This window comes from Muntiacus reevesi, chromosome 2 (assembly GCF_963930625.1).
Source record: "Muntiacus reevesi chromosome 2, mMunRee1.1, whole genome shotgun sequence".
In the NCBI taxonomy this organism is placed as follows: Eukaryota; Metazoa; Chordata; class Mammalia; order Artiodactyla; family Cervidae; genus Muntiacus; species Muntiacus reevesi.
The window spans coordinates 86,801,362-86,828,662 of NC_089250.1; the positions used below are offsets into that span (position 1 = coordinate 86,801,362).

The window sequence follows — 27,301 nt, forward strand, 5'->3', positions numbered from 1 at the left end:
TGACTCTTTCTTAATTAAAATTAATAGCCAGTCACAGTGGTTAGGACTTCACATTTTCATTGCTGTGGCCCTGAATTAATCCTTATTCAGGGAATTGAGAACCTGCAACCCATGCAGCATGGCCAAAAAAAAAATTAATAGCCATTTCCAAGTTGATAAGAGACTAGATTTGAATTGTTCCCATCACAAAAAAAGAAATTATTATGTGACATGATAGAGGCATTAGCTAATGCTGCGGAGTTGATGGTCATACTGCGGTAAATAAACGCATTGCATCAACATTCTGTAAACCTTCACCTTGTTATATGTTAATTATAGCTCAAATTTTAAAATTAATAATGATAATAGTCTAATCTGTCAACTTTATTTTTCTCAGAATTTCTTGAATAAAATTATTGACAAGATTTTCCAGGCTGGCTTCATCAATAATCAGGCATCCATAAAATATTTTATAGAATGGATTATTATACTGATTCTTCATAAATTCCCTCAATTTCTTCCAAAGTTCTGGAACTGCTTTTCTTATGTAAGTAGAGGAATTGTTTTCATGTTTTTTTTTTTAATGAAAAAAAGATTTGGGCTATTTTGGGAGATTGTTTCACTTTATAGATTTTTTCTGTTGCCCTGCCCCTAATATACTGACATCCTAAATTGTGTTTGCAGGATTTGAATTAATTTAGGAGACAGAAAGCTCTGGCATTTATCTTGAGTAGAGCATAATTTTTATTTGAGAGCTTTTGTATTCCAACAAACAAAGATGGAAAAGGCTTCTGTTGTTAAAAATTGAGGGAGAGTAGGTGCCTTCTATCTTTTTATCTACCGCGCAGGGTCTTTGTTTGATCTCCGATGTGAGAACGGTGAGTCTTCCTTTTGTACGCAGTCTCTCCTTAACTAAGTGACTTCTCATCCCTTGCTGGTAAGGATGTGAGCTGCCATTCCTCTTCTGTAATCACCTCTCTGCTGTTTTTCCTGGTTATGCCAGGCGGGGTGATTCTGCATGTGGTGTCTGCTGGGCTGGGGGCTGCAAAGGCCTCCTCCCCCATGTGTTTTCACTTCGGCTGCAGCTGTGGGGCCAGCCGAGGTGCCAGGCACCCCTGTCTCAACGCGTCTCCAGCTGGGAGGCCAGGCCTCTCTCTGGTGCACAAGGTTCCAAGAATGAGCATTTCAGGAGGACGCGTCTAGGTGTTCTCATGCTTCCCAGCCTCTGATCACATCCTGCTTTCTCATGGCTCGTTAGCCCAGAGCAGATGTGCGACCAAGCCCCCAACCGGGGACGGGTCTGGGTTAGGGCATGAGTGTGGGGAAGCTTGTTTCACTGGGGACCCCCAGGTGACTGAGTACCCCTCTTATCACCTGAGTACCTTTCCTGCTCATCACCAGGCTGTTTGTACTGTGCTCTGGCCTGAAATGGGCTTCTTCATCATCTTTGCCTGCACAGTGGAGTTTTCCAGATTGAAGTTCACGTGTGCCTTGGTCTTTTCTTAAAGGAAACTATCTTCCTGAGTAGTTTGGATCTCCTTAGTGTGGGTTTTTGTAGCTCAGAAATAGTTCTTGTTATAATGGGGATTTTTATTGTTTGATTGGATTTTATCTTTCCTCCATCTCCATGTAGGCAAGAATCTTACCTATTTTTGTTTTCCCCTCTTTCTGCAACAGTTACTGGTCCATGCAAAACATTCAGTAACTACGCGTTACATAAAGGGATTAATCATCAAATGTTCCTCTTGGAGCAGTTTCTGAACTGTAGTGTCTATAGTCTCAGTCTACCTGGCGTTTGTCAGTTTTTTAATTACTAAAATAATGTGTAATTCCAAATCACTTACCGAGAATGTTTCCAAATTCCGGTTTAATACCTTTACAAGCAGTTTTTCCTCCTGACTTTTTAAAGCACCTGCACAGTCCCATGTTTGACCTTTGCTGCTCCCCCTCCACTTGGGGACCTTTGCCTTCTGTTTGCCTGAGCCTCTGTGTCTTCTTCATTTGCACTTGTTCCCTTTCCTTCCTGCGTCCCATGCCACACCCGCCCTTCCGACTCTGCAGTGAGCTAACCCTCACCTCCACCCTTGCTTAGTCCTCAGTTGAGTATCTAGTGACCCTGTGTCTGCTGAGGGTGCGCCTGTGGGCATTTGGCTCTAGGTTATCCCCTTCCTGTATTTGCTTGTGCTCGTCTGTTCCCCCTCTAAGCTATGGCTGCATCAGAGAGGAGCTGGCCTCTCATCACCAACCCCATGGCATCCAGCCTGGTGCCTTGAGGGACATGGGCTCATTGCAGCCGTGAATGACGGTTTGGTGTATCTGATATATTTTCAGGGTGAAGAAAACCTTAAAACAAGCATTTGTACGTTTTTATCAGTTTTGTCACATTTGGACATCATTACTGAAAATATTCTGGAAAAGGTGAGTAGTATAAATTGTTTATAAGAAGAGCTCAGGCTTGACCATGAAAATAGAACTTGTATATCTGTGTGGACTTTTTTCATGTGGCTCATTCCCTGTGTGTTTTGCAGCTTCTCTGCTTCCACCCTCCCACCAGTGGCAGATGCACTTTGACACAGAGGCGTAGTAAGGTGTTTCCCACATGCACACACACACTGAGGTCTACCTCAGCACATGTGATGGTGGGATTCTTAATTTTATATAAGCATTTATGTAAACTTATTTAAATAAGACTTCCCTCATTATATGTAACTGTTCTTTAGCCAGTGGAGTTATTTAACACATGCTTGTACAAAGAAACTTATGGTTAGAGTATTTACAAGCCATTGTGTTCTTGAAGGTTTATATGAAATGCTGTCATTATTCAAAGTGTGAGGCCAGCTCTTCCATCTTTCTCAGGTTTAGACTCAGGTTTAGGTCCTACTTATCTTCCCTAGATAAGTAGAGATCCTAGCTAATTCTGGTTCATCACTGTGGCAACTGTGAAGAACTCAGGGAAGCCTGCCAGTAAAATTTAAAGTTGGCTTAAAACTCAGTGTTCAGAAAACTTAAGATCATGGCATCCGGTCCCATCACTTCATGGCAAATAAATGGGGAAACAATGCAAACCGTGAGAGATGACTCTTGCTCCTTGGAAGAAAAGCTATGACCAATCTAGACAGCACGTTAAAAAGCAGAGACATTACTTTGCCAACAAAGGTCCGTCTAGTCAAAGCTATGGTTTTTCTAGTAGTCATGTATGGATGTGAGAGTTGGACTATAAAGAAAGCTGAGTGTCAAAGAATTGATGCTTTTGAACTGTGGTGTTGGAGAAGACTCTTGAGAGTCCCTTGGACTGCAAGGAGATCCAACCAATCCATCCTAAAGGAAATCAGTCCTGAATAGTCATTGGAACGATTGATGCTGAAACTGAAACTCCAATACCTTGGCCACCTGATGTGATGAACTGACTCACTGGAAAAGACCCTGATGCTTGAAAGATTGAAGGTTTGAGGAGAAGGGGATGACAGGATGAGATGGTTGGATGGTATCACTGACTCGATGGACATGAGTTTAAGTAAGCTCTAGGAGTTGGTGATGGATAGGGAAGACTGGCGTGCTGCAGTCCATGGGGTCCCAAAGAGTCGGACATGACTGAGCGACTGAACTAACTAACTAAGATTTAGAGCAAGATTCTATATTATTGAATCTGCAGAGAATGCACTGCAATGTTGTAAACTCTGGGAGAAAATACAGCTGACCCTCAGTCTGCACAGGAGTTAGGGGCGCTGACCCTCTGCGCAGGGGCAAATCCACATATAGCTTTAGAGTCACCGTAATACAAGGTTACTCACCTGTATCTGCAGATTCAGCCAACTGCTGACCAGGTAGCACTGCAGTCAGCATTTAGTGAAAAAAGCCACGTGTAAGTGGACCTGCAGAGTTCAGACCCCTGTTGTTCTGCAGTCCACTGTCTGAAATAAATGTTGTATAGGTTTGAAAGGGAGGTAAAAATAGTCTGGGAGTAGGTTTCCTAGACTCTTTCAAAGTGTTATCTTTAAATACAGCAACAGTCAAGTTTGTTGTTAACCTTTTTTCATCAATCCTAAGCCAGACCTGTCTCTCCAACACATTTTAACCTGAAAAAGCATGGTAATATCTTAAAATCAATGGTGTGTTACAGTGTCTGGCAGCCAGATGGCAGTCTTGTGAAAATTTGTGCTAACACCTTCTGGTAAGAGTAAGAAACTCTAGCATCAGATACCGTCATGTGTTATCCTTCTGCTTTAAATATGTGCAGGGAGGAGATGTGCTTACAGTCTGTTGAGGGAAATAAGATAGACTAAAAAACTGCACTGTTGCCGGGCTGTTAGCTTGGTGCAGCCAGGAGCATTTTCCGGTGAGCCATTTGGTAGGAACATTAAGGTAGCTCCTGGTACTTTATCAAATGTTTGGCTCCATCTGGCTTCCACATTATTTCACATCACTTCCTTTGCCATTCAGTATCTGTTGAACTGTGTGGTTTACAGATTAGGGACTATTATTGCATAAAAATCTCTAGGCTGTGAAGATGGGAAAATCTGTGAATTCACTAAAAAAGACTATAGCGAAGTTTAAGTTATCTTACTGTTCTTCTCCCCACTTCTTAATTTTCCTGCCACCAATCAATGTTATGTGGGTCCAAAGTCACCATTAGGGAAAACAGAGTGGTTCAGACCAAAGACCAGGGAAAACAGCACTTTGATGGGATAGCTTGCCTTAGAAGTAGTTTCAAGTTCACCTGAAGTAGAGCTCTTGAAGAATATTTCTAACTTTTTCATCCCATGGTAAGGTAATAAGTGATGGAGACTGTTTAAATACAGGTTATATTACAGGTAGCATGAAAGTGCTTTGTTCAGGTTGGCCTCGGTACTGGTGTGTGGGGGAAACGTGTGGCAGCATCATAAATAAGAACTCAGGGGCTGGGAGGATGCTCTCCTTCTTGAGGAAGGGCGTGGCAGTGTATCTTTAACCTGTCTGAGAATGGTGATGCAGAACCAGTGAAGGATTGTGTTTGGTCCTAGAGGAGAGGCTCAGATGGTCCTGGTTTGCATATGAAGGATGATTCTCTCTTTTCAGAAACCAATTCTGAAGCAAGCCCTTATTGTCGTGCTGCACTGGTGCTTCAACCACAATTTTAGCACTCGGCTGTACGCGTTAGTCGCTCTGAAGAAAACCTGGAGCATGTGTAAGGGATTGCGTGTTGAAGAACTTGAGGCTTTAACGTCTGTTATTGAATCCAGTCTGAGTCAAGTGGAAAACATGCACGGAGCAGGGTAAGCAGGCCTTGGCCTTTCCCCTGGTCCAGCAGAGCGTGTGGGGGGGCGTCGGGGGTGCCCGGTCCAGTGGAGCGGGTGGGGAAGCGTCGGGGGTGCCCGGTCCACCAGACCGTGTGGGGGGTGTCGGGGGTGCCCAGTCCAGCAGAGCGGGTGGAGAGGCGTCGGGGGTGCCCGGCCGCAGCAGCTTCTCTTAAGCACATCACAGGCTGTGGTGTGCAGAGCCTGGGTCAGGGAGCATTTAAACTGCTCGCTATTTGATGTGCAGTTTAATTACAGTTCTAAGTGCTATCAGCTCCATCATTGACTTTTTTTTGCCTTTTTAAACTCTTGATCTTTATCTTGAGATATTTCCCTTCAGTGCAGCTGAATGCTAGCATCCTCTACTGTCAGAACCACTGAGAAGCAGGACGATCTGACTTTAAAGCCCTGTGCTCCTCACCCCTCCAGTGTCCCAGTCAAAGCTGGGAGCTTTTCCTTTTTCTTTTCTAAGAGAACTTCTCGGTTCCCCAAACAAAATCCTACTCAGATGATTGATGTTAAACAGATACGACACTGCTGCAGTGGATGGAGTTGGGAGGGGTGCACAGTGCAGAGCAGAACCCAGGGGATGGGAGCTTGGACATGTACTGGGATGTTATCCTTTGAAGAGGCTTTGGAAAGCCAAGGGGCAAAGCCACCAGCTGTGTAAGGAGGGGGCTGATCTCTCATCTCAGGTCTCCTGTTTGTTACCCCACTGATGGTGAGGCGTGCTCACCAGTGACAGGAGGGACAGGAACTCAGGGGTGAAGAAGGTACATTGGTGGGAGTGGAGAAGTCATCTTGAAATTCCTGCTTTAGCTTGGGGGTTGTTGATCATGAATTTAACCCAAAACCTTCTGATGGCCATGTTTTATAATTTTTTTCGTACCTCTTTTGCCTTTTCAGCCTTGTCAGATTTTTGGTTTTCTATTGTATTGTGTGTGTGCTTGTTAAAGTTAAGAATTTAAACCTTTGTATTACTTTTGTTTGACTTATGAGCACTGCTACTATTTGGCTGCATGTCATGAATCTTCAGAGTAGAAAAAGTGACCTATGTAATGATTTTCTCTTGTGGAAAAAAAATTTTAAAGCCTCTATGGCCAGAGGGAGATGTAAGACTCCCAGCCTAGATTGCTCACACAGTTCCCTTTTAGGATTCTTTTTCCCCAGGCATGTGAGGTGTACCTGGGATAGCTGTTACATGATTTTCCAATCACTGACCACCATCTCTTTGAGGGAGTGGAGACCTGGTTTTCATTCTTGTTGAATTGTTGTTGTAGGACTGGGAGAGAGGTATTTAATTTCTTTGTCTCTTTTTCAGTTTTTATTTCAAAATGTCGCATTTAGGATCAGCTGTTAAAAGATATTCAATCTTGAAGATAGAGGTGTAGAAATCTTGGGGCGAAATTCACAGATTTTCTGCACATTCTAAATTCCACAGTGCCTGTTTAAAAGACCTAACTGGTTTTCACTCTTAGCAGAGTAGATTCACTAGTTCTGTTCCTCAGATGTGTTTTTAACCCTTAGGAGCGCGAAGAAGAACTGGCAACGCATCCAGGAGCATTTCTTTTTCACAGCGTTCCACCCGCTAAAGGATTACTGTCTGGAGGTGAGCAGAGAGGAGCATGTGTGAATTTTCCTCCGTGCTTTAGCCCTGACGCATCCTTATCTAATGAGGCTAACTGTCCCGGCAGCGCTGCCTCCCATTGTGAAGTTCTCAGTCTTACTTTGCCACCGCGTGCAGACGGCTCGCTCGGCTTCGCTCTTCAGCAGTGAAAATTGGCTAGTCACTTTCACTTTCTGTTTCTCGGGCAGGGTCTGGCTTGTAAACCCTGGAAGGGGGAATATTTAACTCTGAACAGAAATCTGTTCTCACATTAAAAGGAAATGAGTGAAAACATTTGTGCAGGTGAGATTTGTTGTATGAAGCCCATTGTTATGAAAGATCAAAAAGATCTACTCTTTTAAGTGTGTATTTTAGGTTCTAGATGATTGAAATTGTATAGCAAATGATCCATCACCTCACTGATCTAATAGATAATGTGCTTATGTAATTTTAAGAACCATAAACTTATTTATTACAGTAAGCATGTGAATTAATTAACAATATGTAGATTATTAAAATTTATGTAAATGGTTACTACTTTGTTCCTTTTTCAACTGTAACTATAATGTTCTGCCTTTGATTTTTAACTATGTGACCTAAATTTAAATACACACACACACACACACACACACACACACATGACCTGGGACCTTTCCTCTAAGGAACTTGGAAGTATCAGTAACTTAAGCTACTGTGCATAAGAGTTTTTGTTGTTGCTGTTGGGTTATTTTTGTGTGTGGATTACTAATAAGCTGGCCTTTTAAAAAGAAATATAGAGATTTGTTTATTGTGAGATATTCATCATAGAACATTATTGTGTGGTTTCTGTTGCTTCATTGCAAAAATTATTTAGGAGTTTTCAAATATTTTAACATGCTCTGTTCTATGTCCTTTAGTGCCCAGAATGCTTTGTTTGACATCTTTCTGAAGGACTCTTAATAACTTTGTAGTGCTAAGTCAGACTTTTCTATTCACTTCTCCAGCAGGAGTAAGTCCCTTGCTTCCCCTCTTCCTTCATCCTGACTTTGACTGCCTCACCCTCATATATTTAATATATTTTATTGTCCATTAATTATATGAACCATAACTGTGTACGTGTAAATAAAATAATGGCTCATGAGAACTGTCTCTTTATACATTTGGAGCTATGCTTAGTAGCTACTTAATGAACACTTAGTTGTATCCAAGCTAGTTTAAGCTTGCATGAACATTGCTAACAAGGAAAACCGTATTCATTCTAAATGCTGTTATGAAGACTTGCACGTTTATTATTTCATTTTTAAATTGCCTGTTGTGCTTCTGCTTCTTACGTGCCTTGTCACCTGTGAGGATTTCTGGATCTCACTTTTCTTGTCATAGGTAAGAAAAGGGAAGGAGGATTGTTATGTAATGAATGAATAACTGCTGTTTACATGGTGTAATTTACAAATCACTTCCATGTGCTGTTTTAACCTGATTTTACCCTCATTTTATCAGTGAGGAAGTTGAAGCTAAGAAAGACCAATGGCTTATCTGACATCACACAGCTAAGATACAGTTGATGCAAATCTAGACTCCAAATCTGTATAATGACAATGAGGGTAAAGATCTGGCATCACAGGACCTTGAATTTGTTTTCTTATGGAGGTATTTGTCGATAAACAGTGCCCAACACTAATGCCAATCAGTTCCCAAACACTTTTTGCTTGTGTTAATGGCATGGTATGTAGTACATACAGTAAGAAATACTGGAGTGGAAGATCTGCCTTCTCTCAAGGATTTCCAAGTCAATCCCTTAATTTCTTAGAGAAGATAATAAATTTAGATAAGACAGTTGCTACAAGATGTAAATGAAAGTATGTAATCTGATCAGACATGATAGTTTGGGAGAATACGTCAGTAATAGTAAGTTGTACTTTAAACATGTTATCATGTATTTCTTTATTATTTTTAAGGGGCAAAAATTTTAGATTTTACAATTCTCCTTTCAGACGATATTTTATATCCTTCCACGCCTCTCCGGCCTTATTGAGGATGAATGGATTGCCATTGGTAAATTTACCAGGTTCACTGACATTCCTTTAGATGCAGGATTTCAGTGGTACCTTTCTACAACTCAGCTGTGTGAACTAAAACCAAGTGACTGGTCCCAGCAAGACATAGGTAAGGATTTTTGTTTTCTTTTTTCCCCTGTTGTCTGATCAGGCTCACTGATTTATGTTACTTAGAAAAGATAGTTGATTACTTTTTCATTGATGTGATGACCTCAGCTCCTCCTGTGAGAGAAAAGACAGAAAGTGTGGTGTCACTCTGACTAGTACTTCTGCTTTTAGATGTATGGTATTATTTATTCATTTACTTTAGAAGTAGGCTTTTAAAATTATTTATTATTATTATTTTGGGCTTTACTGGGTCTTCTTTGCAGCACTCGGGCTTTCTCTCTAGTTGTGGCTTATGGGGATTAGGTGTCCAGAGGCATGTGGTATCTTAGTTATCAAACCTGCGTCCTCTGCATTGGAAGGTGGATTCTTAACCACTGGACCACCAGGGAAGTCCCCTGACTAGTACTTTAATCTAGCCAGTGTCAGTTGGTTTTGCTCTTCAAAGCCAAAGAGAGCCTCACCTGCTTTACTATGTAAAGCTAAAGGCTTCTCTCTTCTTTGCCTTCTACTATATATTTCTGAAAACAGAATTGTTTTTTTTTAAGGGCCAAATTAAGCAGTCTCTTTCCTTTTCCCATTTGGGAATGAAGCCGAGCTCTGCATCCCCATTCTCGCTCCTTCTGGCTGGACAACACTTATCTCTTACATCTTCCCCCTAGGCTCTAGCCCTTGCCCTTGCCCCGCTTCCCTGCAGCTTTCTCTAGGACCTGCCTTTCCCTGTTGATCACCTCCTGCTCCTTCTTCCCCTCAGTCAAGCTTGCCCTCCCAAAACCTAGGATCAAGTCCTCCACCCATTTTTAAAACCACAACGAACCTTAAGAACTGTGTAGTAGTGATCTGTATTCTCAGCATTTCTGCCACTCACATTGTCCTCTTCACTTCCCCTAACCCAGAACCATCCCTGCAGCTTCTTTCAGAAAAGCAGAAGTTGTCTTTGTCTACTTCTTTACTATACCTGACTTTATGTAGCATTTATTTGCTTGTTTCCTGCTATCCTGATTTTCCTCCTCAGTCTGACTTTTCTTCCTTTCCTTGAGCTCCTCCACTTGTCCCTTAAATTTATACGTCTCTAAAAATTTTAGTGTTTTTAAGCATCTCTTGGACAACATGTTAAAAGTGCAGATTCTTGATTCCTGCCTGCCGTTAGATTTTAACTCTGGAGGACAGTTCTGGGAATGTGCATTGTTTAATAAAATACTGTGGATGTTCATGAATGCATTTTAATACTATCACCTTAAATTTATTTACTCAGTCTACAAAGATTTACTGATTGCCTGCTACATGCTGAAAGTTAAGACAAAGGCTCTGCTCTCAGGGCACTTAATTCCTACATGAGCACAACCCTACACAAATGGATAAGATGTCATAGCAAAAAAGTACTGTGGAGACAATAAAGCAGAGTAAAGAAATGGTATGACAGAGGATTTAAAAAGACCTTTTTCAGGCTTCCCTTGTAGCTCAGTCGGTAAAGAATCTGCCTGCAATGCAGGAGACCCAGGTTTGATTCCTGCATCGGGAACATCCCCTGGAGAAGGAATGGCAATCCACTCCAGTATTCTTGCCTGGAAAATCCCATGGACAGAGGAGCCTGGCGGGCTACAGTCCATAGGGTCGCAAAAGTCGGACACACTTAGTGACTAAACCAGCACCAAGGAGCTGAGCAGAGGCAGACAGGAAGTGGGAACAGCTGAGGCAAAGCCTGGAGGAAGAGCCTCCCTAAAACAGAGATCAGCAAATGTGAAGACCTGTGGGCAAAAGACGGGCGATGAGCCATTTCCATGTGGAAGGGACAGCCTGCTGGGAAGGAGAGAAGGGGCAACAGCACATCCTGACATCTGATTCGAGGTCCACTGTGGAGAGGGATGAGGAGTTACTGAATGGGGAAAGGCTGCAGAAGTCTTTGTTTGTTTTGGGCAAAGAGAGATATTGCAATATGATTTCTATGTTGTTGTTCAGTTGCTAAGTCATATCCCACTCTTGGCAACCCCATGGACTGCAACATGCCAGGCTTCCCTGTTCTTCACTATCTCCCTGAGTTTGCTCAAACTCCATTGAGTCGGTGATGCCATCCAACCATCTCGTTCCCTGTCATCCCCTTCTCTTCCTGCCCTTAATCCTTCCCATCATCAGAGTCTTTTCCAATGAGTCACGTCAGGTGGCCAAAGTATTGGAGCTTCAGCATCAGTCCTTTCAGTGAATACTCAGAGTTGATTTTCTTTAGGATTGACTGATTTGATCTCCTTGCAGTCCACAGGACTCTCAGGAGTCTTTTCCAGCACCACAATTCGAAAGCATCAGTTCTTCAGCGATCAGCCTTCTTTATGGTCCAGCTCACATATTCGTACATGACTGCTGGAAAAAACCATAGCTTTGACTGTGTGGACCTCTGTCGGCAAAGTGATGTCTCTGCTTTTTAATACACTGTCTAGGTTTATCATAGCTTTTCTTCCAAGGAGCAAGCGTCTTTTGATTTCATGGCTGCAGTCACCATCTGCAGTGGTTTTGGAGCCTGAGAAAATAAAATCTGTCATTGTTTCCATTCTTTCCCCATCTATTTGCCATGAAGTGATGGGACCAAATGCCATATTCCTAGTTTTTTGAATGTTGAGTTTAAGCCAGCTTTTTCACTCTCCTCTTTCACCTTCATCAAGAGGGTTTTTAGTTCCTCTTCTCTTTCTATGCTGAGACTTAAATCCTAGGATCCCCTGGTTGCCTTCATTTTATCTTTCCATTCTGTTTGCTCTCCTTGCACATTTTTTACTCTTTTACAGCTGGAAACCACCACCTGTGTAACTGCACCTTTCAGATCTTTGTCTCTCCCAGCCTGTGTCCTAAGCCTGCTGGCTGCTTGCACCAGCTCTTCTGTAAGCTCCTTAAACTCCGTGTCCAAGCCCACATTAGCTTCTCACCCGGAGGCGGCTCCTCAGTATTCCCTTTCTATCAGCGGGGTTGCTGGCTCTCACAGAAGTCATTCTTTCCTGTTGTCTCTTGCTGTGTCTATCCACTATAAGAGCTGGCAACTCTGCCTTTCCTTTTCAGCCCCTCTTGCATCATTGATTGAGACTTTTTGTCTTTGCTGGGCTAGTGCAAAAGCCTCTCAATGGTTTTCCATCCCCAACTTCTCCTCCACGTCACTTTTGAAGATTTTTCTAAAACACAAAACCACTACTGTTAAGCTCTTCTTAAAACCCTGTACTGCCTCCTGTCTATAGAATGAATTCTTTATCGTTATACACAAAGCCCTTAGTTCCGGGTCTGAGTCACGAGCCCTGTCCTGCCGCATCTGCGTGTGTGCGCATGCCACGCCCACAGCCTGCACTGCGCTTCCCACGCGCTGCTCTGCAGACTAATCCCCGCTCCCTTGACATCCCCCCCCCCCACCCCGGTCTTGCTCTTTGCCTCCCCACATTGGTGACGCCTCCCTGTGTGCGACGCCGTCAGTGGAGGGCTGCCTCACCGTCCTGTTCGGGTTTCTTCCGTCCCCAGGAACCTCAGTGCCCACGTCTGCTCAGTCAGGTTCAGAGGGGGCCAGGGTTGAGGAAGAGCCTGGAAGGAGGATCTCAGTCCTGAACATACAGTTAGACAGGTCGGTATGTTCTGTGTGCTCAGCGAGTTGGTGAAGAGATAATTGTTTCAAAGAATAGTCCTTATTTTAGAAAAAGGCCCCCAAGTACTTGTAAGATAAGATAAGCTGTTTATGTTGTTTTCTGGAATACAGTATTCCTACAGAAAATTCCAATCTAATAACACTATTTGCAGAATACAGCATTATTTTCTGTACATCTAAGAAAAAATCTACCAAACTATGGATGTGGGCCTTATGGATTCTAAGATGCTTCCAAATCTTGGGTATGCTAACATGGAAAAAATGTGCATCTTTTACTTTCATAAATTGTATTTTGCTTAGTAGAGTTTAATTTGAATATTTGAAACTATTATTGAAAATGGCAATTGTATCTGAATCCAGCTAAAGTTCTTTAGTTAAAAATCTCATTTTAAACTCTTCATTTAAGCTCTTAAAAATATATACATGAGACTTTCCTGGTGGTCTAGTGATTAAGAATCCTGCCAATGCAAGGGGATACGGGTTTGATCCCTGATCCAGGAAGATCTCGCGTGCCTCGGTCCCTGCACCACGACTACTGAACTTGCGCTCTAGAGCCTGAGAGCCGCAGCTGCCGAAGCTGGCGCCGTGTGGAGCCCGCGCACCGCGGCGGGGAGTAGCCCCCGCTCAGCACAACCAGAGAAAGCCTGTGTGTAGCAACCAAAGTACCCAGCACAGCCAAAAACAAACAAATGAATCTTATTCATATACATATACACACATATATATGCATGTAAATGAATAGAGGTTTATATTTTCTTTTTCCTTCCCAGGTTCCAACTCAATTGAAGCAGGTAACCAGTCAGAGTGGACTGATGTTCAGAAGAAGATTATCCCGTGGAAGAACCATGTTCCAGACTTTGACCTGGAGCTGGTATTTCAGGATCGTGCTGCCAAACTTGGAAAGTCAATCAGCAGACTGATTGTAGTGGCCTCACTCATTGATAAACCAACCAATTTAGGAGGTAAAATGACAGTTTTCCGGGGGGCTTACTTACAGTCTTTTGATCCTGAAAATCTATACTCAACCCAGTGCCATTTGGGGCATCTTGTCCACATTCCACCTTCTCCGGGTGGAATTCCTCTTTCTCAGAGGAACGCGCGGGGCCTATTGGGCGTGGCCTTAGGCTGGCGCTGGTAATCCCCGCGTGTCCCGCGCAGGGCTGTGCCGGACCTGTGAGGTGTTCGGGGCCGTGGTCCTACTTCCACGCGTGTCCCGCGCAGGGCTGTGCCGGCCCTGTGAGGTGTTCGGGGCCGCGGTCCTAATCCCCACTTGTCCCGCAGGGCTGTGCCGGCCCTGTGAGGTGTTCGGGGCCGCGGCCCTAATCCCCGCTTGTCCCGCAGGGCTGTGCCGGCCCTGTGAGGTGTTCGGGGCCGTGGTCCTAATCCCCGCGTGTCCCGCGCAGGGCTGTGCCGGACCTGTGAGGTGTTCGGGGCCGCGGCGCTGGTCATCGGCAACCTCCAGTGTGTCAGAGACAAGCAGTTTCAGCACCTCAGCGTTTCAGCAGAACAGTGGCTTCCTTTAGTGGAGGTGGGTGGAAAGTGGTTGATTGTTAAAATTTTCATTCACCAGACTCTTCCTGGTACTGTCTTCACCTGTCAATCCATTTGCAGTAGTCCAACCTCTCATATTTTAAAAATAATACTAAAAATATAGCCCACTCTGTTCTCCCATTCTTTTTATCATCTCTCACACTATTATATTTTTAGAAATCATCAATAATGTAGACTTTTTAGTAAAATGTGTCCTGTTGTAACTCATTCTGGTTTTATAAATGTATATGATGTTGGGAGCATTCTTTTTTATAGTGTATAATTCTGTCCTTTTCCTGTTAATAGATTTCAGTTCCATTAGAAATTTTTTGTTTTTGTTTTTTACTTCTTTTACACTCAGCAGGGCTGTAAATGAGCGATTTAATATTCTGCTCTTTTTAAACTAATACTAAGGTAAAACCACCTCAGCTGATCGATTATCTGCAACAGAAAAAGGCAGAAGGTTACACCATCGTGGGTGTGGAACAGACTGCCAAAAGTTTAGACCTAACCCAGTACTGCTTTCCTGAGAAGTCTTTACTCTTGTTGGGGTAAGAACTTTGTCTTGAGTCTCTGTCTTGAAAATGTTTCAGAAGATTTACAGTTTTACCTGGGCTCCTGATCCTAACACCCACATCTGACTTTTGACTTAAAGGTTTATGAAAAGCGCTGCCCCACCCCCCCCCAACCCCCAGGTTTTCCTTTTACTTTACCTCTTGGGGGTGGTCTGGTGAACACAGAATCAACCCATAAACCTTGTTACACTCTTGTTTATTTTTCTGGTACCATAGACCTGTTTCATTTTGTTAACCTGTCTCTTCCAGTAATATCCAGGATGTCTAAGAAAAAAAATTGCTTTTTACAGGAAAACTAAGCTTTCTTCTTCCATTTCTCTTCACCAGCAATGAACGTGAAGGGATTCCAGCGAATCTGATCCAGCAGCTGGACGTGTGCGTGGAGATCCCTCAGCAGGGCATTGTCCGCTCCCTCAACGTCCACGTGAGCGGGGCGCTGCTGATCTGGGAGTACATCAGGCAGCAGCTGCTGAAGCAGGGCGGCTCCGCAGCCTGAAGCCCGCGCCTCCTCCCAGACGGGCTGTCGTCGGTGCTGCTGAAGCATTTTAAAACTGCCTGGACTCATGAGACAGCTTCTGAAATCGACTGGGATAATTTGTCTTTTTTATTCACAGTTTAATGCCAAAACTTTGTCATGTGCCTTAACTATATTACTATATATGTTGTCCCCTTTAATAAACATTTTTAGCTAAGTTGTATTGCTTCTTTAATAAAATATTTTAATTGTGGAAATAAAACAATTTTAGAAAGATCTTTTCCTTCCTAGAAACTAGTATTGTCAGAAATGTGGATTATGGTGGGAGAAGGCAGGATTAAGGCAGCTGCAGTTATCTATGAATACTGTTCCCTTGCCAGGAGGAAGCACAGGGGCTGCGGCAGAGGGTGGAAAGAAAAGTTTCCCCATGAGGAAGAGTCACTGGCTTCCTGCGGCAGAGGGTGGAAAGAAAAGTTTCCCCATGAGGAAGAGTCACTGGCTTCCTGCTGCTGCTTTGTATCCATTTCTCAGGGAGGAAACGTGCTTGGCAAGGTGTCAACCCAGTGTCCCTATAAAGTTCATAATTTATTTTTAAAGCCATGAAATAGGCCATCAGTTCAGTCGCTTAGTCATGTCCGACTCTTTGTGACACTATGGACTGCAGCACGCCAGGCTTCCCTGTCCATCACCAGCTCCCGGAGTTTACTCAAACTCATGTCCATTGACTCAGTGATGCCATCCAACCATCTCATCCTCTGTCGTTCCCTTCTCCTCCCGCCTTCAGTCTTTCCCAGTATCAGGGTCTTTTCAGATGAGTCAGTTCTTCAAATCAGGTGGCCAAAGTATTGGAGTTTCAGCTTCAACATCAGTCCTTCCAGTGAATATTCAGGACTGATTTCCTTTGGATGGACTGGTTGGATCTCTTTGCAGTCCAAGGGACATCAAAAGTCTTCAACACCATATTTCAAAAGTATCAGTTCTTTGGCGCTCAACTTTCTTTATAGTCCAGTGCTCACATCCGTATGTGACTACTGAAATAAATCATAGCTTTGACTAGAAGGAACTTTGTTGGCAAAGTAATGTCTGCTTTTTAATACACTGTCTAGGTTGGTCGTAACTTTTCTTCCAAGGAGCAAGGATCTTTTAATTTCATGGCTGCAGTCACCATCTGCAGTGATTTTGGAGCCTCAAAAAATAAAGTCTGTTTCCATTGTTTCCCCATCTATTTGCCATAATCATTCATATAGTTTTTAGGAAATTTTCCTATGCCACCTTTGCTCAGGGTTCAAATAATGATTAGATAGTAGTCTGTATTCTTCGAGTTGTCTACGGGGACCCAGAGGAGGTGACTTACTCTTGCTCATCGTTACCACAAGTGAGACGAACCCTCAAGGGTTGATTTTCTGTTTCTGTTCTTCTGAGGGTTTTGTTATTAGGATTACTTCATTATTTAATGGTAACTGTCACCTTCCAGCAGTGAACTTCAGTCAGGTCTGGGTCTGTTTAAATAATGTTTAATTTCAGAATCTGTTAGTACCTGTATATGTTTTTCTTCTGCAGCTTTACTAAAACAAGTTTTGTTTTGCATTAGAGTTGCAAAGATACTACACATGCACTTCACCCAGATACCTTTAATAGGGTCTTACATAACCAGACATTGATCAAAACTAAGAAATTAGCATTGATAATGGTGCTGTTCACTAAGCAGACGATTCTGATCTATGTCCAGGTTTCCCATTTCCCACTGATACTTTTTCTATCCCAGGAGCACTGGCATTGGCATCCTGCATGCTGTATTGTTTTACTCCAGTCTCCTCCAACGTCTGACAGTTACGTGGGTCAGTTCCTATCTTACCCATTCTTTTCAGTGAGTTTATGTCTTATATTTGTAATAGTTAGACTCATTTATCAGTCTTCATTCCAAACTAGAATTATTCCAAAATCCTATTGGATTTTAATGTGCACAAAGTCACTATAGTGTATAATTCTTGTGGGTTTTGACAAGTGCACACCACGATGCCATAGAAAGCAGCTTCAACACCTAAAAATTCCTTTGTTACCCCTTCAGAGGCAACCTCTTTCTCCACCAGCAGTGAATACCAGTTTCTGTTTCTCTGCATCTTCGTCAGCACTTGGTACTATCACTTTTTTTTAAGCCATTCTAATAGGTATGTAGTGATAAACTATTATGGCTTTAATTTGCATTACTCCACAAATAATATGGAGTATATTCATAATATGTTATTTATAACACTATGAATAGTTTCATGAAAACACATAATTTGCCCATTTTTTAAACTTGGGTGATTTTTTTAAAATAAGTTCATTATTCTGGATATAAATTCTCTTATGATATATATGACTTGCAAATATTCTCTCCCAGTTTGTAATTTATCTTTTCATTCTCTTAATAGTGACTTTCACAGAGCAGAAATTTTTAATATTGATAAAGTCCAACTTAGCTTGCTTTATTTCCTTTTATGGATTGTGCTTTTGAGGTCATCATCTAAAAATTCACTTCCAAACCCAAAATCATGTAGACTTTCTCTATTAGTTTTATATTTGACATTTAGGTCTATGATCTATTTTGAGGTTTTTTGTATCTTTTAATAAAATGCAGTTTATACCAATGCTCATTTTACTGTGCATGGACATCCTCTTTACACCTTGTCCAAACTCAGCTGACTGTATCTGTGTGGCTGTATTTCTGGACTCTCTTCTGTTCTGTTTAACTGTGTGTCTATCCTGCCAATACCATATTGTCTTTAATTACTTGAGCTTTACGATAGCATTAAAATCATTTAATATAAATCTTCCAATTTTGTTCTTTTCAGAATTATTTTGCCTTTCCATACAAATTTTAGAATCAGCTTGTCAACATATACCAAAAATCCTGAGATTTTTATTGGGGTTAATTTGAACCCATAGAATAAACTGGGGAGAACTTAACAGTTCCTTAACAACACTGAATCTTCTAGTTCATGAACACAGTACCTCTCCAATTAAGTTGTTCTCCTCTGATTTCAATGTTTTATAGTTCTGAGGATATATGTCCTACACATACTGTTAAGATTTATATTTAAGTATTCCTTTATTTTTTTTTAGTGCTATTGTAAATGGTGTTTTAAATTTTAGATTCCAGTTGTTCATGGCTGGTATACACAAATATGATTTTGTATATTGACCTTGTTTCCTGCCACCTTCCTAAGATGCACTTACTAATTCTAGGTGCTTTTTTGTAGGTTCTTTGGTATATTCTATAGAGATAATCATATTGTCCATGAATAGAGCCAGTTTTATTTCTTCTTTCTTTCCCATTTGTATGCTTTTTTTGTCTTCACTGAAGTAACTGGGAATCCAATACAGTGTTGAATAGGACAAGTGGGGACATTTTTATCTTGTTACTGATTTTAGGGGAAAAGCATTCATTGTCTTGTTTAGTAACTAAGTCATGTCCAACTCTGCAACCCCATGGACTGCAGCCCACCAGGCTCCTCTGTCCGTGAGATTTCCCAGGCAACAATACTGGAGTGGGTAGCCATTTCCTTCTTCAGGGGATCTTCCCAACTCAGGGATCAAATCCACATCTCCTGCACTGGCAGGAGGATTCTTCACCCCTGAACCACCTGGGAAGCCATTCATTGTCTTATCACTAACTATATTAGCTGTAAGATTTTTTTGTAGATGGTCTTGATTATTTTACCTGTTTATCTGAAGTTGAATCTTCAATTCCTCATTTTTTGGTGGCTGTATTAAAATGCTAACTCCCAGGACAATGGAAATCTATCTACTTTTTTCAGTATATATCTCTATAATAGTATTTGCCTACTCCCCACCCTCCAACAGCACAAAGGTACACATGTTTTTATAATTAAGTTTAATTTTTTTCTTAAAATATATATTTGCTAAATAAAGCATATTTCATATCATTTTATTTCAATTCTTCATACTTTGAATAATGGAATCTTGTTACTTGATCATTTAAATTAAGAACCGTATATATGAAACAGGCTTTGGTGTCTGCCATCATTCAAACTACTATTGTCCTAGAGTCAAAGCATTTTTGAATGTCCAGAAAATGTAATTTCAACCTTTCTGAAGTCAAGTGTTCAGGAACAGCCTAGGACTTTGCAGTCATTTTCGAAGGCTGGAAATCTCCTGCTTCAAATTTTTCTTTGAATTTTAAGTAGTCTCTTCTTTTATCAAAATATTTTATCTGTTGAGAAAAAGGGGTTTGAAATAAGGGTAAGCTATACAGATTAAACAAAAGGAACGAACTTAAATGTATGTAATTATTCAATATAAATTATGTAAGTAGCCTAAGTAATTTACATTCTAGACTCTCTAAAGGGAGTGTAGACCAGTGAGTTCTAACCCTTCTTGGGTTATGAACCCTGCTGAGAATTTGAGTATGCTGTGCACCTTTCTCACGAAGTCTATCTGTGCTTAGACCCGTAAAATGTGCCACGAGGGTCCACAGAACTCTCAGGTCATAAGACTTCATGATTTAAGACACTGTACAAGTTTTTCTTATCAACTGTGAGTTCAATAAGCTTTATAATTCACCAGCCATGATATTTCTATTTATTTTTGGCCGCACTATATGGCATATGGGATCTTAGTTCCTCGATCAGGAATCGAACTCACACCCCCTGCAGTGGAAGTACAGAGTCTTAACCACTGGCCCACCAGGAAATTCCCAATCAGTCATGATATTTTTATTAAGTTTATCTTATCCAGAAACATACATTTAAGGAGATACACAGTTAAAAATTATATGTATGAACTATGAATAAGGAAACTGATGGTAAAACTTTAACAACTTAAAGATTTCATTTTATTATTTCTATTTACACCCTCCTCTTGCCACAGAGAGTCTGGAGTATCTTAAAGCCCCACATCCTGAAACAGTAAAATCACAGAAGTAGAAAATCAAGGCCAGCCACAAAATCTGCAGTGTCTTTATCTGAGCTGTTCCGCAGACAAGGCCAAGGCAGGATACGACACACATTTTCACTATCAGAACAGAAAAACTTTCCTTAGGATTTAATTGTTGAATGTTTCAGTGGAGCCCAAGTAAGTAAAAATAGCTTAGACTGAGAATGTAAAAATCTGCCCTGCTGTGTCTCAAACTGGGATAAAAGATGTTAACATTCCTCCAGAGGACATACTGCAGGCAAAGACTGTCCTAAGAAGCCCCTTTGGGTGACTACTGCTTTCTTATTCACCAAAAAACTCTGTTCTCCAAAATCAAACTATCAGAAATTTGCTCTTTAAAGTTACTTTGGTAAAAATGAAACACCCCCACTTTTGCCTGGGGGATCTGACTGGCACTTTGACACAAAGAAGTAGTCCTGATGGCCAGCTCCGGTGCAGGACTTCAAGTAAGGGACTTCTGAGCATATGACATTCAGCATTTATCTTTGTAGGAAATAGGACGCTGGGTCCACTTCTCAGTCCGGAGCTGATGGCCTACTTATACACAGAGCCCATCAAAGCACCACTTCATTCCACCTAAACCCTACCCTTCCCCAAGCTGTGATAACTGCTTTCCACTAGGTGAGATGCCCACAGCAACTCCAATGCAGGGGCCCCTGGTCACAGCACGCTAATCAACCTCACTGTCAGCCTACATACCTCTGGTGGCCTTGGGCTGACTGAGCTGGGACGGATGTCACATATAAAGGATATCAGATGAAGAAGTAGACAATGTCCTTAACATTTCTGTGGCAAATCAATAGATCTTTGCATTTCTCCTGTTACATTTTCAACTGCCTAAGGGACAATTCCATTTAATGGTCCTACTTATATTTCACTCCCAACTTGTCCAGAACTTAACTTCTCTACAAACATGTTTTTCCTCCTCTGTCCCCTATTTCAGTGACTGCATCACTATCCACCCAAACGCTCCGATCTCTTTCCCCATCTTGATCGCTACAATACAGGTCCGCATCATTTCTCACTTGGATTGCTGTAACAGCTCTATAACTGGTTTCTCTACCTTCAATCCACCTGTCACACCACTGCCAAGTATCTTTTGGAAATGTCAATTTGATCACGTCACTGCTTGTTTAAAGGTCTTTCAAGGTATCCTTATTGCCTTCAAGGGCAACATCCAAACTCCTTGTTTGTAAGGCAAACGAGGTCATTCATGACTAAATCTCTACCCGCCTGTCTATCCTCCGGGTGTACCTGAGGATACCAGGTACACCAGCCCCTGAAATGCTAGCCACCCAGAGCTACCCCATCTCCCCAGTGTGCTGATTTCTCATGCGTCTTGCTTCCATGCCTTTGCATATACCATACTCTGCTTGAAAATCTCTTCTCTCTAGTCTTTTCCACCTGATTCAGGTAACAGTGGAAGGCCCTCAACATGTGCTCCTCTACGAGGCTAATGTCCAAAGAGGCTAACAAATCAACAGGCATTCCTTGAAAAGCACTGTATACATACAATGCCAGTGTCCTCTAAGTCAGTAAATGAAATGCAGTATAGTAGCATGAATACCAAAATACTGGAATTTCTGAAACATTTCAAAGGTTGACAGGGAAAAGACAATATCCAAAGCTGACATTGCTGTTCACTCACTAGGTCATGTTCAACTCTTTGCAACCCCATGGACTGTAGCACGCCAGGCTTCCCTGTCCTTCACTATCTCCCAGAGTTTGCTCAAACTCATGTCCACTGAGGTGGTGATGCCATCCAAATTGATATTAGGATCAAATATTATATCTTGGCTGTCCAGTTGCTCTATTTGTGGAAGACTGCATTGGATGATGCTAGGATGACAGACCTGATCCCTGCTCCTTCCTAAGTTAAAGAACCAATAGGAGACTTTAAGTAGGACCATAATACAAGGCAAACTGACGAAAGGGCTAAGCAAGGCGGCGTGCATGCTTACTCAGTCGCTAAGTTGTGTCCGACTCTTTGCAACCCCACCAGACTCCTCTGTCCATGGGATTTCTCAGGTAAGAATACTGGAGTGGTTTGCCATTTCCTTCTCCAGGGGATCATCCCAGGTCAGGGATCAAACCCAAGTCTCCTGCTTGGCAGGCAAATTCTTTTACCACTGAGCCACCAGGGAAGCCCAAAGCAAGAAGGGAGGGAAGAGTAATTTGGTTTTGTGATGACATATTAGTTTTATGACCTACATATTATATAACAAATTTGTATTTTTAGTGTTTTACAATAGAAGCATTCACTGTAAATCTCTATTTGGTTCTACTCTTATCTCTACTCTTCCTCTGTGACTTCAGCTAAGTGAAAGAACACAAACTCTGGAATTGGAGAGACCTCCATTCTAATCCTCTCCCCACCACTTTACTGGTTAACTGATCTTGAACAAATTATTTCACCTCTCTGAGCCTTCGTCCCTATATATAAAGGAGATACAATGGCACTTCACAAGGGTGAATGAAAATTAAAGCAAATGTAAACACAACATCTCACCTAAAATGCACTCAGAAGACACCCCATCACCTCCCTCCCTGTTACCTTCTCCACCTTCTCATACACATCTCTGGAAATCTCTTTCATTTTTATTCCAAGGCAATCGGGTAAGACTTCAACAAGTCTTGAGTAGAAAGCAAAGGTGAAACAGGAGCAGGAGCCTGAGGGCACAGGCTAGAAAAGAGAGCCCAACTCAGACTGAGTCTGAAGAAGACAGAGGTTTTCCATGGGTGCGTATCCCTGTCAAATGCAGCAGAAGTTACTTTGAGTACTTTGCCCACACTCCTTCTTTCTTGGGGGCATCTATAACTTATCAGGATGTGGTCATTTTCTCTGACAACACTCATGTCATAACTCAGATGGTTTCCGTATCCATGTGGTTGATCCTTTCAACACCCTGGCCTCTCAGCTCCTTGACCTCTTTCTTCAATGATCTCTTCCTCCAACCTACCTCACTGCCAGGATCAAAGCCTAGCCCTCATCCTTACCAACAAACATAGCCCTGCCATAACCGCAATTCTGAGCATTTCTGTTCTCCAAACGCCCCCTCTTCACTTTCTAAGACCCTGATGCCAACAATCCATTGACTGCACCACCTTGTCATTGACCATCATCCCCCTCATACCCTCACTTGTCTCCTTACCCTGAACCCAAAGCTCTTCAATGGCTTCCCCTGTCACTCAGAGGAAAAGCCACTGTCCCCGGCTTCTCAGTGCCTCATATCCTAACTTCTATTCTCTCCTTGCTGTTCCTTAAGCACACTGGACCGACCCTATTGCAGGGGTGTTATGTTACCCTGCTTCACTCCTGAGAACAGTCCTTCAACAATTCCCACTGTGGAGCCTGACACTCTCATCTCTGGGACTGTGTTGATGTTAGTATCTTTGCCTGAGGTGGAGAGCAGGGGAGGAGGGGCCTGTTGGATACAAGATGAGGAAGAAGTCATTTGTGTATACTCAGAGGTCAAGAGTATATTTGAGAACATCCAAATAGAGAGCTCTAGAGTTAGAGAGGATGTAGATTTGGGCCTCAACACCTAAGTGGTACTTCAAGCCCTGGCTGCAGGTAAGACTGGCTTGGGAAAGTTAAGCAGCATAGAAGGGAACTCTACAGAGTATGGATTTAACAGACACAGAAAAGCCTGCCAAAAAACTATGGCTGCTGGAGACAAGGAAAACTAGGGGAGTGAATTAGGAAGGAAGAACACCACCAAGGGGGTGAAGTGAAAGTCGCTTCAGCTGCCCTGAAATCAGGGAGACGGGAGGGTCCATTAGCCATTAGGATAGAGAAGAAACTATGTGTTTTGGTGGGGAGAAAGAGGAAAAAAAAAAAAAAAGACTGAAGTGGACTTTTCAAAGGGGCTAAGACAGTGATTCCAGCTGTGGCTATCCGCCAGAACCACCTGTTGAGCCAGAGCCCTTTTAAAAGAAACTTCCAGAAGTTTGCAGATCTGAGATGAGGTCTGAGACATAGCTATCTTTTTTTATATTTCCACATGATTCTGACATATAAACCTGGAGTGGAAAATCCTGGCTAGGCTGTCAAAAGACAGGTCTCAGGGTGAAGAGGTTCTCCTGCGAAAATGTGGGGTGGGGAAGTGTGGAGATGGAACCTGCCAACACTCACCTCAAAGGGCTTTATCACTCCCATCCTACATCCCTTTTTCTAAGTGACCACAGAGCCAGTGAGCAGAGAGTGAGAAGAAGGGCCTGTTGCATAGACAGGAAGAGTATCCAGGCCTTGAAGGAATTTGATGTTGGCCCAAACTCCCCCATTTTCCACCCACTTTGTAAACCAGGAGTTAAGTCTCTGTGCATCTATCTAATGGGAAAACCAGAGATGTAGAATATTTGCCCAAGTTATTATCTAACCCAATCACCAAGCCCCTGATTCATCACTTTTCAGTTTATATGTCAAGTTAGACATCTGATTGTCATAGTAATCCCATGGACAGGTTACACTGTGCTGCTTTTACACACACAGACTTCACCTAAAGCAATTATCTCTTCAATGCCTTCATCCTCACCCTCCATCACAGCCTTCTTGTGGTCTTCAAGCCTCAGGTTTTTCATCTAAAAATTTGAGGTGTGAAAAGGTGAAGGTCGTAAACCCACTTCATCTCTAAAATCATCTGTTCTCAAACTGCTTGGTACAGTTTGGAGGACCATGATGGTGAGAAATCAAACCAAAGTTCAAACCTCACACCAGCCAGCTGAACCTGACTTAGAACTACGGTTCTGCCACTTACTGACCAATACTGAGCAAGCAAGTTATTGCAATGCTCTGGGCTTCTGCTGTCTGCTCCAGAAACTGACAGCAACAACATCCAACTCAAAGGGTGTTAGTGAAGAGCATCAAGCACTTACTGAGCCTGGTGATGGTAGGTGCCGTTTCCACCTCTTCCCATTTGAAGGACAGGCCCTACAGAGCACGAGCATGTGTCAGCGAGGTGTTTGGAGCGGCTGGTGGCAGAATCCACCATGCAATCATTTTGTTTCTTCTACTTGCTAAGCTCCTTTGTGTTTCAGGTATATGAACACATGATTTTGAGCGGCCAACAGGGAAAGCTTTATTTCTGACAGCAGCTCTAGGACAATGAATCTGCCAACTCTTGCCCAAGATTAAATACTATCCCTTCAGAAGATCCTGGAAAGGGATTTCCCTGGTGATCTAGTGGCTAAGACTCTGTGCTCCCAACACAGGGGACCTGGGTTTGATCCCCGGTCAGGGAACTAGAGGACTTCTCCAGTGACTCAGAGGTACACAATCTTCCTGCAATGCAGGAGATGCAGAGATGTGGATTTGATCCCTGAGTGGGGAAAATCTCCTACAGGAGGAAAATTCCATGGACAGAAGAGCCTGGAGGGCTACAATCCATGGGCTTGTAAAGAAGGAAGTGAAACTGAAGTTGTGTTGGACTCTTTGCAACCCCATGGACTGTAGCCTGCCAGGCTCTCCATGGGATTCTACAGGCAAGAATACTGGAGTGGGTTGCCATTTCCTTCTAAGAGTTGGACACAACTGAACAACAACATGGAACTAGATCCCACATGCCACAAATAAAGATCCCGCATGCCGCAACTAAGACCCAGGACAGCCAAATCTAAAAAAAAAAAAAAAAGAAGAAGAAGCAGCAGAACCTGCAAAAATTTACCAACTTAAGGGGTTGGAATTTTTTGGTTATTGTTCACAGTAGTCTTGAGTCCAAACCCCAGTTTGTTTCTCAAGGAACTTTTAAAGTGTCAGGTGACATTTTCCAAAGGTCTGCCCGATATGTACATAAAACAAGCCTGGATTACGGAACAAGGTTTTCTCCGCTGCTCACAGACACTGTTGACTTGACACACCTCAGAGGGTGCTTCATTTCATAGTTCACCACTCACTGTAAGCTCTATGTATTCTGACAGTGAACAGCAACATGTGCAACTGTAACTTACCCACTGTTGGGGACAACTTGATTCAAATGAGCTTCTTAACTTCTTGCACTTAGAAGCGTCCTCCGTGTTCTCATCCAAACACTTCCAGTACTCATCGCGGGCTCCCCAGCAAGCCTGCCTTTCTTTCATAGATGGAGCTGCCATTCCTAGCAGGCTCAAGCTGTCAACCAAAATATGTGATATTAGCAAAGGTCTTATAATACCAGAGGAGGCAAGCCAAAGAAAAAGATATTGTCGTTCCCTCCGACCCCCTCTTTTTAAAGTTATGCCTCCAGATTTTCATGATGCGACCGCAACTAATCAGTTCTACAGGAACATAAAAGCACTCGCATGGGAAGCTTATCCCTTACTCCATATAATTACTCCACTGCTGAGGTGGCAGCTTGGTCTCAAAAAGCCGCTGTCAGGTTCACGGCTCCCACATGGTCTGTCACTTAAGCCAGTGCGTGTATTCTCTCGAGACTATTTCCCCAACGGTAAAACGAGGGTAGCACTGCCCACTTTACAGGGTTGCTGTTATAAATGCAGGAGGGCAAAATCACCAAGCAGGACAAGGAGTGCTACTTCGTCTGGCAGAAGAGAAGCCCGAGGCTCGCGGAGAGTCAGCTACCTCCCGGGTCCACAGCCTCTCGGGCGCGCCCCACCCGGCCCCGCCAGCAAGCCCACCTCTCCGCCCGTCCAGAACCAGGTTCCCTTTGGCGCCGACGGGAGGAATGAATCGCGGTCCAACAACCCGGGAAGAAGGGCGTGGGACCGAATTGGCGCCGCACTGTCGCCTCGCCCGCTTGGGCAAGTCACTTAGACCCCCACCACTTCAAGGAAACAATTCACGTAGGGAATTCGCTGGCCTTGGAATGACCCTTACGGGTTACCGTTCTGTTCCAGGAGGGCGGGACTTCCGGTTCCTTTCTCTTACGGATCGGAGTGACTTCCGGGCCTGCTCCGGCGAAGGGGGCGGGTCCTGGGGGTTGTGGAGGTGAAAAGTGAGTGGGATCCGTTCACTCCTCAGAGTGGCCTTGGCTTTATTAATATCTCAGTGTCTGTCGCCCTACAGTATTTCGTAATTTTAACCAGCTGTGCTCCTTTCATGAATCTAAGTTTTTATACACATTGCGCCAAGCGCCGGCCGGAAGATTTCCTGTGCGAGCCCTGCCGGAAACGGCGACTTTGTGTGGAAGTTGGCACCTGAGGCGAGAGAGGGAAGAAACCTCAAAGAGCTCTGAGGGCTTAA

At 43.0% G+C, this 27,301-nt stretch overlaps 2 protein-coding genes across 6 annotated transcripts in view; one reads left to right on the forward strand and one right to left on the reverse strand.

The window, feature by feature from the left end:
* The window catches only part of TARBP1 (TAR (HIV-1) RNA binding protein 1), a 60,550-nt gene extending 45,147 nt beyond the window's left edge, over positions 1 to 15,403 (forward strand). Inside the window, exons 22-30 of one of the 3 annotated variants that reach the window (XM_065922290.1) lie at positions 377 to 526; positions 2,311 to 2,397; positions 5,035 to 5,231; positions 6,780 to 6,861; positions 8,829 to 9,000; positions 13,377 to 13,568; positions 14,010 to 14,134; positions 14,551 to 14,687; positions 15,039 to 15,403. In XM_065922290.1, the coding sequence (XP_065778362.1) occupies positions 377 to 526; positions 2,311 to 2,397; positions 5,035 to 5,231; positions 6,780 to 6,861; positions 8,829 to 9,000; positions 13,377 to 13,568; positions 14,010 to 14,134; positions 14,551 to 14,687; positions 15,039 to 15,207 (1,311 nt within the window). In that variant the 3' untranslated portion in view covers positions 15,208 to 15,403. Of the gene's footprint in view, positions 1 to 376; positions 527 to 2,310; positions 2,398 to 5,034; positions 5,232 to 6,779; positions 6,862 to 7,067; positions 7,162 to 8,828; positions 9,001 to 13,376; positions 13,569 to 14,009; positions 14,135 to 14,550; positions 14,688 to 15,038 lie in introns of those variants that run through there. The other 2 variants (XM_065922291.1, XM_065922292.1) reach the window with 2 other exon arrangements.
* Positions 15,404 to 19,101: 3,698 nt separating this feature from the next.
* COA6 (cytochrome c oxidase assembly factor 6) lies at positions 19,102 to 26,966 on the reverse strand. 3 transcript variants are annotated; one of them, XM_065919835.1, is made up of 3 exons: positions 26,943 to 26,966; positions 26,071 to 26,230; positions 19,102 to 19,402 (listed from the first exon to the last, which is right to left on the reverse strand). In XM_065919835.1, exons 2-3 carry the CDS (start codon positions 26,212 to 26,214, stop codon positions 19,307 to 19,309), a joined length of 240 nt encoding a protein of 79 aa, XP_065775907.1. In that variant the 5' UTR covers positions 26,215 to 26,230; positions 26,943 to 26,966; the 3' UTR covers positions 19,102 to 19,306. The 3 variants fall into 3 exon arrangements, with proteins under 3 accessions (XP_065775907.1, XP_065775906.1, XP_065775905.1); XM_065919834.1 differs by lacking the exon at positions 26,943 to 26,966 and adding an exon at positions 26,737 to 26,936; XM_065919833.1 differs by lacking the exon at positions 26,943 to 26,966 and adding an exon at positions 26,421 to 26,534.
* Between the last annotated feature and the right edge of the window lie 335 nt (positions 26,967 to 27,301).

Bases quoted from the DNA above. Each gene is read 5' to 3' on its own strand.
- COA6 (XM_065919833.1), bottom strand. The intron at 19,403-26,070 runs GTAAGTTACAGT...TTTTCTCAACAG, and splicing joins CAAGTTGTCCCCAACAGTGG to ATAAAATATTTTGATAAAAG.